Source organism: Cynoglossus semilaevis, chromosome 8 (genome assembly GCF_000523025.1).
Source record: "Cynoglossus semilaevis isolate Cse_v1.0 chromosome 8, Cse_v1.0, whole genome shotgun sequence".
Taxonomy (NCBI): Eukaryota; Metazoa; Chordata; class Actinopteri; order Pleuronectiformes; family Cynoglossidae; genus Cynoglossus; species Cynoglossus semilaevis.
The window spans coordinates 15,608,316-15,621,435 of NC_024314.1; the positions used below are offsets into that span (position 1 = coordinate 15,608,316).

Below are 13,120 nucleotides of genomic sequence, written 5' to 3' on the forward strand. Positions count from 1 at the left end.
AAATGCAACAAGAGCACAGGCACCCCAGAAATCTATCAAGACAACGTTATTGGTGAGACCTGGTATAAGAGTTAATGATGCTCATGCATACACAATAATTTCACTGTCCATCCACTAATCATTGCTCTATCTCACTGTTGATATGGATGCTGTTATTTACACACACTGTGGGGACATTTTTTTAATTTCACTTAGGCATTTCGAGCTTAAAATACAATTTTCACATCCAGTTAAAACCACAAACCAGAAACAACCAGTTTGCATTTGTGGAGGCTTCAACTGGGCAGTACGTTTTTAAAAAAATGTAATTATGTGACATTTAATTTTTTTTTTCTCTCTTCCTTGGAGGTGATGGGGATGAAAACAGACCAGGGATGAGGGGAGGACATCAAATGGTCATTGACATTCAAACAGGTGAGACAGATATTTACATACGTATAATGACTCAACAGTTTGTTGAGTGTGTTGGTGTCACTTGCAAAGACTTTAGTGGTTCCATATGGTTGGCACATCTGCCTGGCAAGCAGAGAGTCCTGGGTTCACTTACCAGAGGAACCAAGTATCCCAAATGGGCCTCCCTGCCTGTGTTGGTTGCAGAGACTCAAGCTGTAACTTTTCCCATTGTGCGATAACTAAGGGTCGGTCCTTATTATTATGAGTTACTTCATTTACTTGTTTTGACTACCAACTTTTAGTCAAAGCCTATCAGTAACACTTTTCATCCAACCGCTCTCCCTTGCCAAGATTTAACTTCTTAATTTTCCACAGTCGACCTCTCAGTTTACTAAGACCAGCACAGCTACTTTTTGACCACTTCTGTGTTTCAGTTTGCAAATAACTAGCTGTGTTCATTTTAAAAATACACTTTTTTTTTCCACTGCAGAAACTGTGTACCTGTTTGGGGGCTGGGATGGCACTCAAGACCTAGCTGACTTTTGGGCTTACAGTGTTAAAGAAAACCAGTGGGTCTGCATCTCTCGAGATACAGAGAAAGAGGTGAGAATTATTTTTTAGAACTTTGTGAGAAGTAACAATTAAGACGTTTTACCTCCCTTTCTAATTTGTTTTTTAGTGATGGATTTTATAATCATTTTATGAAATATTGTTAGCCTCATCATTGCAATCCCCTAATACTATTTTTTTTTTTTTTTAGTTTTAAAAACTATTTTGTTTATCATTCAGAATGGTCCAAGTTCTCGTTCCTGCCACAAGATGTGCATTGATTCCCATCGCCGTCAGATTTACACATTGGGTCGATACTTAGACTCCAGCGTCAGGAACAGTAAGTCTCTGAAGAGTGACTTCTACCGCTATGACATTGACGCCAACTCCTGGACACTACTGAGTGAGGACACATCTGCTGACGGAGGACCAAAACTGGTGTTTGACCACCAGGTAAATAGACGCAGCAAAGTGTTGGCAAATGAAGCATAATCATGCTGAGAGCATGATTATGGTCAAAATGATAATCACGATTATTTGTTGTTATGTAGAACATATGTTTTATTGTACTTTCTATTTTAAACAAACAATATGTTAATAAGGCTTCAGTTCAAAATTAAACTTGAAAATAATAAATCAAAAAGAAATCAAAATAATAGGATCATCAAACAATCGAGTAAAATAACAAAACTCAAACCTCACTATCAGAACTCCGTACTCAAGTAAAACAAATGAAACACTATTGCATCTGTTAGTGTTAGTGTTTATGGATTCATCATATTTGAGTTTGTTGTTTTTTTCCCCAGGTGATTGAATAATAATAATGAATCATTTATTTTCTTTTTTGTTTGCCTGTAGATGTGTATGGATGCAGATAAGCACATGATTTACACTTTCGGTGGTCGAATCCTGACGTGTAATGGCAGTGTGGAGGATAGTCGGACTACAGAGCCTCAGTTCAGTGGCTTGTACACCTACCATTGTCAAGCCGGGACGTGGACCCTCTTACGAGAAGACTCCTCTAATGCGGGACCCGAGGATGTCCAATCCCGCATCGGACACTGCATGCTCTTTCACATTGTAGGTGAATATATATACAGTCACGTTTGTGAGCCGTTGTCTATGTTTCTGTGTGCATGTGCCTCTGAGCTTTCTTTTCAGTTCTTTGTCTCTCTTTAAATAACTGTACAAATACATTTTTCATTCCCTACTTTCCAACCTATCAAAAAAAACTTCTAGCCTGACAGTAGTCGTGTCTACTTAATTTCCATGACTATCCCACTTTTTCTTTGCTGCAAACTTTTTGTGGATGCTGTCCTGAAAATCTTTGTTCCATTACCAAATTTCTCTTGTAATGTTTCCACTGACCTAATGTCATCCTGCTTCCAGTTTCCATCACCACCTCAGCTGTTCTTTCCCAGTCTGGTGGTAGTTCCTCACTACTTCCAAGAGTGCCACCCAACTAATATAAAATAAAAATGCAACAATTAATGTAGTAAAATAAACTATTGACAATTTTTTGACTTGTGCTTATCCACAGAGAAACCGGTGCCTGTATGTTTTTGGAGGTCAGAGGGCAAAGACATACCTAAACGATTTCTTCAGCTATGATGTGGATGGAGACCATGTAGAAGTAATCTCTGACGGAACAAAGAAAGATTCTGGTATGGGTAAGTTATTAAATTGACCTTTCTGTTGTGAGCAGTAATTTTATCTTTTTAAATTGTTAGTAGACAGTTGATTAACCTTTTGTTTAAAGACTGAAAACGGTTCAAAACAGACTATAAAATAACCATGTCTCGTTGGTAAAATGTTATCTGGCTAAATATCTTGATACTTAAAAATTACCAACCGTTGACTGGCTATATGTATTTTCCGTTTGAAATAAATTAAAGTGATGACTTGAGGAATAATGATGCATATATGCATTATATATGTGTGCAAACACATATGTATGTATGTGTTTGCTCACACACACACACACATAAAATATAAATATATTTAATTGTTACATTTATTATTTATTTCAAATCTCTCACTTTTTTTTGTGTAGTGCCCATGACCGGTTTTACTCAAAGAGCCACCATAGACCCTGATCTGAATGAGATCCATGTTCTGTCAGGGCTCAGCAAAGACAAAGAAAAACGTGAAGAGAATGTCCGTAACTCCTTCTGGATATACGACATAGCCCGCAACAAATGGTAGGACTTTGTTTGTTTAGTTCCATTTTCACCCAGTGTAGAACACTCCTTGTGTGTTGCTATCCTAGCAGTGTTACCTTGTGTGTTGCTATCAGTGTTAAATGTATGTTTAATTAAAGATTATTAAATTGGATTTGTTGTGTAAAAAGTCATGTAGGATTATTTTCCCCCCCATCCTTTATTCAGGTCATGTGTATACAAGAACGATCAGGCAGTTAAAGAAAACCTAAGTAAAGCTCTTCAGGAGGAAGAACCATGTCCACGCTTTGCACACCAGCTGGTCTATGATGAAATGCACAAGGTATTGTACAATCACATCACAGCCTACAGATTATTTTTGTATCATCATTTTAGGTTATTGACAAAAATCCTCCAAATGAACATAGTTATAACATGGTTCAACTTTATCTTCTCCTTTGTGTCTCTAGGTCCATTACCTATTTGGAGGAAACCCAGGCAAGTCTTGTTCTCCCAAGATGCGCCTCGATGACTTTTGGTCTCTCAAACTGTGTCGGCCTTCAAAGGAGTATCTGCTTCGACACTGCAGATACCTTATTAGAAAATACAGGTGTGGCAAAGTACCGTTATAATTGTAATGTTGTTCAGTCTCCCTTTGGGTCGTTGTAGTCTACTGCTTATTGATGTAACTCTATATCAGCGTTTTCATTGGTGCGTTTTCATTGGTCAGGTTTGAGGAAAAAGCTCAGTCAGAACCATTAACTGCACTGAAATACCTTCAGAATGATCTGTCACTGACTGTGGACCATACGGACCCTGATGAGACTAAAGAGGTATGTACCCTGAGCCGTTCAGAGCTGTTGATTTAATGCTGTTAACCAACTAAGACTGTGATGTGCTTCAGTTCCAGCTCCTGCCGTCTGCACTCTTCAAGTCCGGCTCCAGCTTTATTCCCCTGGGTAAAGATCTGATATACCTGTTTATGTACATACATTAAAGTGACACCCATACAACTACATTTGTCTATGTAGAAAAATGTCTATGAGAAATTAAAAAGTATGATTAGCATGTAATAAATTCTACTTTTAGTCATAGAAAGGAGTCACAGAGACTAAACCCATACAACGACTCTCCTCGTGTCTCTCTCTCAGGTTTTTCAGATGTGGACCAGACGTACGCTCAGCGCACACAGCTCTTTGACACACTTGTCAACTTTTTCCCAGACAGTATGACCCCACCCAAAGGCAACCTGGTAGACCTCATTACACTTTAGGCCGTCTCCTTCTCTGGACTCCTACTGGACAAACTGAAAACCACTCATGGAACTGCTGGAACTGAGTAAAGCGAAGTAGATTTTTTTTTTCTGTTAAGGATTTCTGCTGGTTGACGTTTTTATGTACTCCATCACAACGAACTGCTGCTGCTCCGTTTGGTCTGTAGTAATGCACATTGTCATCTTTTATGTTCCACATAATGAACGCCGTAGAGATGTCTTTTTACAGTTTTATTTGGGTATCACTTACATTATGTCATCATTGTGCCAAATGCCACTTTTTTCTCCGGGCTTTTGTTCAGTCAGGTAAAACAATGGACAAACTCCACCCATTTGTTTCAGTCTTGTATTTATGAAAGTATTAAATTTTGGACTAATGGAAACATCTGTACAGGCCAGTGTGGAGACATCCTAATCTTTACGCGTCTCTTTATTGTTGTCTGACAAGAGCAAAATCGGTAGTCAAAAAGGGTCAGGTGAGGCCTCAGCTGTGATCATGAGAAGAAAAGATGTGAGAAAAATCAAACATTATTACCTTTCTCTTATAGCTGCACCCTCTAAAGTTGCCAACTGCCTTCATTTTCCTTCTTTTCCCTCATCTACTAGCATACCAATCATTTCCATATGGTCTTTCGGTACGTGCATTAAATCTTCTCAGGGGTCTTCCTTTTTATTCTCTTGCCTGGAAACTCCATCTCTGAAGTACTTTGATCAACATTTCTGCAATGCCTACTTAGCACTTTTCCTAACCATCTCGTCTTTCGCTCCACCAACCACTCTTAACCTTAGCATTGGGGAAAAATAATCAGTATCTTCAACTTGGCCACCTCCGGCTCAGTCTTCTCTTAGGCGGTTAGTCTCCCGGCTGTACATCGTAAAAGGTCTCATCGGCCTAAACATTTAAACTCGATCCCGTCTTTCTATTGTAAAAGGTCTCATCGGCCTAAGCATTTAAACTCGATCCCGTCTTTCTATTACATATGTCCCCTGGTGGTGGTTTTACATTGTTGTGTTCTACCAATGTTTCTCCGTTGCCTCCTATTTTCACCACATATAAAGTCTCTGCAAACACAATTTTGAACCGATCTGTCACTCTGACTGCACCTTGTAGATGTACTGCAGCATTTACATACGGTTTTTGCGACACCCCTGACTCCTGACATTATTCAATTATTACATTACTACAAAGACACAGTGAAGCTCCCACGGGCCTTTTTGGTATTTCTCAACCAATACTTTCAAAACAAATACTGTATCTACTGTATTGCATTTTTCTGGGCAGGGAATTAAAACTGCTGCTCAATGATCTGAACGTCTCCTATAGAATTAAAGCTGCTCAATGATCTGAACGTCTCCTATACTGCCCCCTGTTGCTGAGAATTTTTAACCTGTGTAACTACTAAGAATTTGCCATTGTTCTGACATATTAGACCGCCATTTATCATGCGTCCTCCAGCTGTGTTTAGTCAGCTAGTATACCAGTATACGTTTTCCCCTTCATAACCAATGAGTATTATCATCCTGCAAATCCTGGCATTGACTTTCCTACATTCCCGTCACCCATAGTCAATTTAAGTCGGTACTATTGCTGCTTACTATCATTTGACACTTTCCACCAGTTCTTCCATCTTGTTCCATAATTCCTCTTTCACATCTAGTCCAATCAGTATGTGGAGCGTTCAGTCTCCCTCGCATTCGACACACACTTCTTGATTTCCAGCTTCAATCACGGGATCCTGTTTGACATTCTTATTCGGAAAACACTCTTTAATTTTCCCATCCAGCTTCCATAGCACATATGAATCCAGCTCCTGTTCTGTCAGATCTGACCATCTGTTGTATCTTCATTAAAAGTCCCTGCATCGACCATCACACTCCATCGTCTTCCACAAAAGAGCCCTCCTCCTCCTCCTCCTCCTTCTTCTTCACTTCCTTTAACCAAGGGTAGCCAAAATTCTACCACAGTCTTGTACCACGGTTGTTGTTAACCTGAATCAGGACACATCCATTTTTGCAGTTATTTTACGGTAGTTGTCCATATATCAGTACTGATGCAAATATTACCACTTTATCTAGGCTTTGAATTCCAGAGTAGTAAGACCTAGAAAGTGGTTTCAGCAGATGCTGGGCTACTAATAATGAAAATAACTGTAGTATTTATCTTCAGACTTCTGTCTGACTGGAAAGTACCTTAAAGGTTTTACCGAAAACCAAATGCAAGAATAAAACAACTTCAATCAAGTCAATAAGCTAACAGGACTGTGGATGTATTATCTGAAGCCAAACATGCATGGATTTGTCTTTTTCTAAAGTTGTAGATTCTTTGGTGCGGAGTGATCGAAGTTCCAGATTCACTTTGGTTTAACTTAGGTTAGTTAGGGCTGATGTGATCCCCTCAAAATGGTTAGTTGGTTGATGTTCTTTTTTTTTTTTTCTTCTACTCCAGCTGCCGTGTGGAGGTGATAGTGTTGCTGGTTACGGCTTGTTGCACAAAGTTTTTTTTATGTTCAATCCTGAAATATTGATCAATGTCAGACCGATACAAACCTTAGTATCGGATCGAACCATCTCTAGTTTTTACCTTAGATCATAAGATATAAAGTAATAATAACAGAACGACACATGAAATTTCCACCTTAAAAAAGTTCATATATTAAGCACTACTAATGTAATTTATTGTCTTGGCCACTTGTCCCAGCGCTGCCGTGCACATATAGAAATAATTTTGTAAATTGATTTTAAAGCTCCAACTCTGATGGTACAAATTGCAGCATTTGTTTTTATGTATTTATTTTGTGACGTTTGAAGAACAAATACACACTTGGATCACAATCCAAAAATGGATTATATATATATATATATTATTTACAGTCAACCAATATGTTGTTTAGGACTATTTCTTTGCTTGGTGCTTGGTCTTTAAATTTAATTTCTTCGTGTGTGTAAATACAGTGCCTTGAAAAGGTATTCACTCCTTTGGATTTCATTTTTTTGTTGGACAACTTGAAATGAATATTGTTTGTTTGATGGTTTGCATTTTTCTATTTGAAGAACATGCCACCGCTTTATTTTGAATTTTTATTGTGTTGCAAACAACAAGTCTGGAAAAATTCTTACTCTCCCTAAGCTGATTTGGATTGGTCTCTGTGAGTTTGCGACATTTGGACATTTGAGCTATTCCTGGAAGCAAATCTGCTCCAGTTCCTTCAGGTTGGATTGGTTTTATTGGTGTAAAGCTTTTTTTTGTCTGGCCTTTGATTGGGCCATCACAAATCATTCGACATGCCTGGAATCACTAGCCGAATGAAACCGATCTTGCTTAAGGATATCTCGGTATTCTCCGTTGGCCTCTGTTTTGACCAGTATCCCACTCGTTCACTCGGTTTGTGCCAGATATTGCATTTTCTTCAGCGTCTGAGAAGTTAAAACTTTGGTCTTGTCCAACCAGAGAATCTTCCTTCGTATATTTGGGAATTCTCCCACACCATATTTTGGCGAACTCCAATGTTTTTTTTTTTTAATTTATTTATTTATTTAAGCTTTACGTCCGTAGAGCCTCAGCTCCGGCTATGGTTTAACGTGTTCCTACAGACAGACTGTGGTGGATCTCTGCGTCTCCTTCAGGGTGACCTTTGGCCTCTGTAACACCTACGATCTCTCTGCCTCTTTCTCTCAACCTTATTTGTAGCATTAGAGGCGAATAGGTAATTATTAGGGATGAACCGATTGTAAAATTCTGAGCCGATACCGATGTTTAAATCAACAACTTGGACGATTTTTTTTTTCTTCATGTTATTTATTTCCACTTTTGCGCCACAGAAATGTCTCTTCACAAAAGTCTTTCAGCTCTACATCATTCTATCATTGAATGAGCACAAGGTCAATTCAATTCAAACTTTAATCTCAATTCACAATTGACATTAAAGATAACCTTAATTCACAGACTGATAACTAGTCGATGCAAAGATTTTTTTTCAGTACCTACATTACCATAATAAAACTATTTTTGTGAAAAATAAATATACATCAAGTGTAAATGTAAAAACAATTGGAAAATAAATAAAATGGAAAAGTACTTTGTTTTCCTACTGTTTTTTTGGCCAATGAAGGTGTTGACATTAAGTGGTTGGGAAGCCTGTTAGTCAAGTGGTTGCCGTGACGATGGTTTGGTCAAAGGAAGGTGGGCGGGAGTCCGTGTAGGTGGTGTGTCCGTGGTGAATATTACAAGTTGTTTTGGCGTTGGGTACAGCTTGCAGTAGTCCGTGTACTCCTGGCTGATTAAACCTTGAGTCAAAAGCACTTGGCAGTTTCATCATCATGTGTCGAGGGAAGCTACGATATTTGTGACCGATTAGTCGCTGATAGGTACTGCAGTACTAGTTAAAGGAACCGACTAGGTGAAGAGAGAAGAACCTAGAAAACAACAACAACAACAACAACAAGGTTTACTTTAAATAATGTGTATGTCTATACAGTAAAGTACCATGGGACGTCCCCCAGCCATCTAGGCCTACAGCAGTATGACTAATGGACAACTCAGGTTCAACTGAGTCGTCCCTTCATCAAAACCTTTATCAAAGAGCGTGTCTGCCTTCGTATCTGATCATCTCTAATACTACGATACCGATAGATCATTTGACTCTATACCGAAACCGAAACTAGAAATTGCTGGAACCAGCAATACAGTGCATTTGACTCTATACCGACACCGAAACCAGAAATTGCTGGAACCAGCAATACAGTGTTACGTGAGCTTACATGAACTTTATAGCACTAGCAGTAGTGCGATGTACTTTACTTTGCCTTCCAACATAATCAAACCACTGTAGAGCAAACATGGTATAACTACATTTACACCGCGCTACTGCTACGAGGGTTTGATGATGTCATAATTTATGAAAAAAAAGGGGGGATTCATGATTGACACCGCAACACATCGACTACCGTGTTATCTGGACATCTCTCAAATAAAAGGCTAAAAAAAAAGAAACGACGTCTTGGACCATTACTTTATAAATATATTTACTACACAGGGTCCCATTTGTTATCAGACTTATTGACACTGTCAAAAATGTTATAAACAGCCCCTTTTCTAGGATTTGACAGACTAAACAAATGAAAAAAAAAATCGGAATTACACATTTAAATAGATCTGCGCATTTGTGGTACTTACGTTGACCACTACGTGATATGTCGGCACTCGTGTAAATATACATGTATGTAATTATATATATATATACGCGTGATATGTTGGCACTCGTGTAAATATACATGCATGTAATTATATATATATATATATATTTACATAGGCATCAATGTACATATATGCAAGTATGTGTATATTTACACTGTATATTTGTCCATTATACAGTGTATACGTGTATGCACATTTATGTATATATTTGTATTCACAGTGTTTATAGAGTATCTGTATGTATATTTGTCCATTATACAGACATGTATCACATGACATGTCACATTTATGTATATATTTGTATTCACACATACATACATATATGCATATTTATATCGCATATGTATGTCTGTAAATATATATGTAATTGTGTGGTATATGTATAAGTGTATTTATATATGAAATGTATTATATCAAACGTATATACACGTTTGTAAAATATATGTATATCCAATATACATATATACACATATACACACATATATGTATATATTCATAAATAATGCAGACACATCCCATTTATATTTACACATATATGTCATATTTCGTATCTTTGAATACTAGCGCTCCTGCGTCCAATGAAGTCAACTGTCTGGATTGTTACGCCGACACGGCAGTTCCACAGATCGTAGCTGCTTCTCTGTAAATTCAGTGAATATATTGAAAGACTTGCATTGACGATGTGACAATATGACTTGTATTGCATTGTGTATAATGTATATAATGAATAAAGACTGTATTTTCTGTTTTAAGTTGTTGTCATTTTCATCAGCAGCAGGTGATAAAATAAGGTCTTTCATTTGGCCCAAAAAATAAATTTCATGATAAGAAACATAGCAGAGGATGGTTTCGATCCATCGACCTCTGGGTTATGGGCCCAGCACGCTTCCGCTGCTACAAGTGTGGCTCTACATTGTTTTGTTTTTTTGTATTGTATTTTTGTTTGTTTGTTTTTTTACCCTGCTTTTTGTTCACTGTTATAACCCTAAGCTTTTATTTCAAATTTGCCAATTCTTAAATTCATTTAAACCAGTGGTTTCAAACATATGGCTCGGGGGCCAAAAATAAAAAATAAATAAAAATAAAACAGTCCGCCATGTTTTTCATTCCAGATGAATTCTAAAAGTAAAAAATGCAAAAAGATTGATTTCTGGCAATTAAATAAAGAGATACCACCATACTGCGAGTACTACACAGAGATATGTGTAGATATCTAAAACAAGTCTACCTTCTCCAAATTAAATAGTTGAGAGAGAAATGTGTTACATTTACAGGACAGTATAAATCATCTACTGCGTAACAGTTTTTTTTGTTAAACACCGTTGGTGGTATGTGAGGTATGCTAACTGATAATGATATCAGACAGGACCAGGTCAATGTCAGGGAGTGGGACTTTGTCATTTCCTGCGTCCACTTCCTCATCTAGACTCATAGCTAGGGGTTTGCCAAAGTTTAAAAAAAAAAAAAAAAGTTATTTTGAAAACAGCTGTGACACTTTGGCCCAGAGGCAATGTCTCTGTCATTGGTGTGGAACCCCAGGGTTCACCTCCTGGTCAAGTTCGAATCCCGGTTAGGGCGGTTGGTACCTTCCAGTGGACTCACCACCTGCAGGAAGGTTCAGGGGGGTTGGTACGATGCAGTGTGATTTTGGGGGGGGGAGGCAGGACTGCACAGGGATGCTACTGCTGTTCCGAGCAGATCCAAACAGGCAACAGCAAAAACGAGAGCGAGAATTAAAAATGGCCTCCTTTACAATATTCTTATCAGATTTTCATTTTACTCCTCCTTCAACCAATCAGATTTTAGCCAGTTAAACATATACAGCATTGGACAATATGCTGTGATACATTTCCAAATGTACCTGCCATTGTAATTGCGCTGTGTCACCCCTAGGGGGCACCGCCTTCTTTGGGAACCTCTGCCATACAGTATAGGGCAAATGTAATGCAAGATGGTCGCTTTGGTCTTGTTGTTTAGGTTGAAAAAATTGATCCGTCATAGGTTCATTGCCTGTCGTGGTCACGCTTCAGCAGTGGGCGGACAATCGCTGCTTTAACGTTCACCTTGACGTCGGACCATCAACCTCATCAACCTCTGCTCCGACGCAACAACGTTAAGGGCCCCACACACAGACGCTCCCACTCACTCTATTGCCACCTACTGTACTAGAGTGTGTATTTGATGTCGGACCATCAATCACACACAGACGCTCCCACTCACTCTATTGCCACCTACTGTACTAGAGTGTGTAGTGTCATGGTACGACCAGTGACTTTTCCAGATAACGCAGATGTGGATTCTGTTCCTACACCGGAACTAATGCTAGCAACTTCTTTCTGCTGGAGCCGGTTTGGTTGTTATTAATGTTTGTTGTGAACCTTATTTTTGCGACCTTGAGAAGCTCTTTTTGTGACAAGCCAATGAGGTATTTTCTTTCTTCTTGAGAAATGCACTTCAAAACACCTGTGTCGGTGTTCACAGTGGTCCATCACGAACTGACCGCGTTCGTGCCTGAGCACATTTTTCACAAATGAGAAAGATCTCGATGTGCCAACTAGCGCAGGAATTCTCAATGTCTTTGGAATTTGGTTTCTTTTTCAATTCGACCCAGTAAGGGCGGACGTTGGGATCAGTAATGATGGAGCATTGCAGAGATTTCCAGGCGTAACAAAGGTGCCTTCAGTCTTAACGGGTAAATGTGCAAGAGGCTCTGTGAGGTGGAGGGTTCAGGGTCCAGTGAAGGACGTTAGCTGACTCCACATGGTGGTGAATCTCCAGGTGGTGTTTTATTTAAGTGGCAGTGGTGGCAAAATCCCAGGTAAAAAAACAAAAACCAAAACAAAACATACAAAACCAAGACAGTGAACAAGAACCAAAAAACTAAACAAAACAAAGAGCAAAAAACAGGGAGTAATTCAAAACATGAGAAAATCCAAACAAGTTAGCCAAACAACAAAGGAAGTGACCACCAGCAGTAAGACGCTGTGGCACTGAACCCATGTGGAGCTGGAGCTTATATACTGCCTTTCCTCAATTGGAGGCCACGCCCCCTAGTGCTCTGGCTCGTCAGCTGCAGATTCAGTGCAGCTGCAGAGAGTGACAACAAAAAAACCCCCCACAAACACCACACTGTCCTTCTATTCAGCTAAACGTCACAGTAAAGACAGTAAACATGGCAAAAAAAATGTATGTTTCTGTAAAATACAAACATATATACATACATATAGCAATTTATATAAGTTTTTATACTGTATATATATGTTATATTTTATATGATATATTTATGGGTTTCTTTGTCAACTGAACCTAAACTAGTCGGTTAATTGTCACACAACCCGACTATGTAGGTGATTCAAAACCCAATATTTTATCAGCTCAAGGTTTCAGAAGATTTTCATTGAGCAAAGACGAGACAACAGTTCCATCTGGTTAATGTGTTTTTTTTTTAGGAAGCGTTAGAAAGACCTCGAAGGGTCTTTCCGATCAACCGCGCGCCCTTCGCGACAAACAAACACATCGGTGAAAGTGTGGGATTTATTGTTTGAAAAACCT

The 13,120-nt window shown here is 38.7% G+C and overlaps 1 protein-coding gene across 1 annotated transcript in view; it reads left to right on the top strand.

The window, feature by feature from the left end:
* Positions 1-4,765, top strand: part of mkln1 (muskelin 1, intracellular mediator containing kelch motifs) — a 9,884-nt gene extending 5,119 nt beyond the window's left edge. The window contains exons 7-18 of the mRNA XM_025057633.1: positions 1-52; positions 349-414; positions 884-996; positions 1,183-1,395; positions 1,801-2,022; positions 2,483-2,612; positions 2,996-3,143; positions 3,330-3,444; positions 3,572-3,711; positions 3,832-3,934; positions 4,006-4,060; positions 4,253-4,765. The exon at positions 1-52 is cut by the window's left edge and continues 74 nt beyond it. Coding sequence (XP_024913401.1) covers positions 1-52; positions 349-414; positions 884-996; positions 1,183-1,395; positions 1,801-2,022; positions 2,483-2,612; positions 2,996-3,143; positions 3,330-3,444; positions 3,572-3,711; positions 3,832-3,934; positions 4,006-4,060; positions 4,253-4,374 — 1,479 coding nt within the window. The 3' untranslated portion in view covers positions 4,375-4,765. The remainder of the gene's footprint in view (positions 53-348; positions 415-883; positions 997-1,182; positions 1,396-1,800; positions 2,023-2,482; positions 2,613-2,995; positions 3,144-3,329; positions 3,445-3,571; positions 3,712-3,831; positions 3,935-4,005; positions 4,061-4,252) is intronic.
* Positions 4,766-13,120: the final 8,355 nt, after the last annotated feature.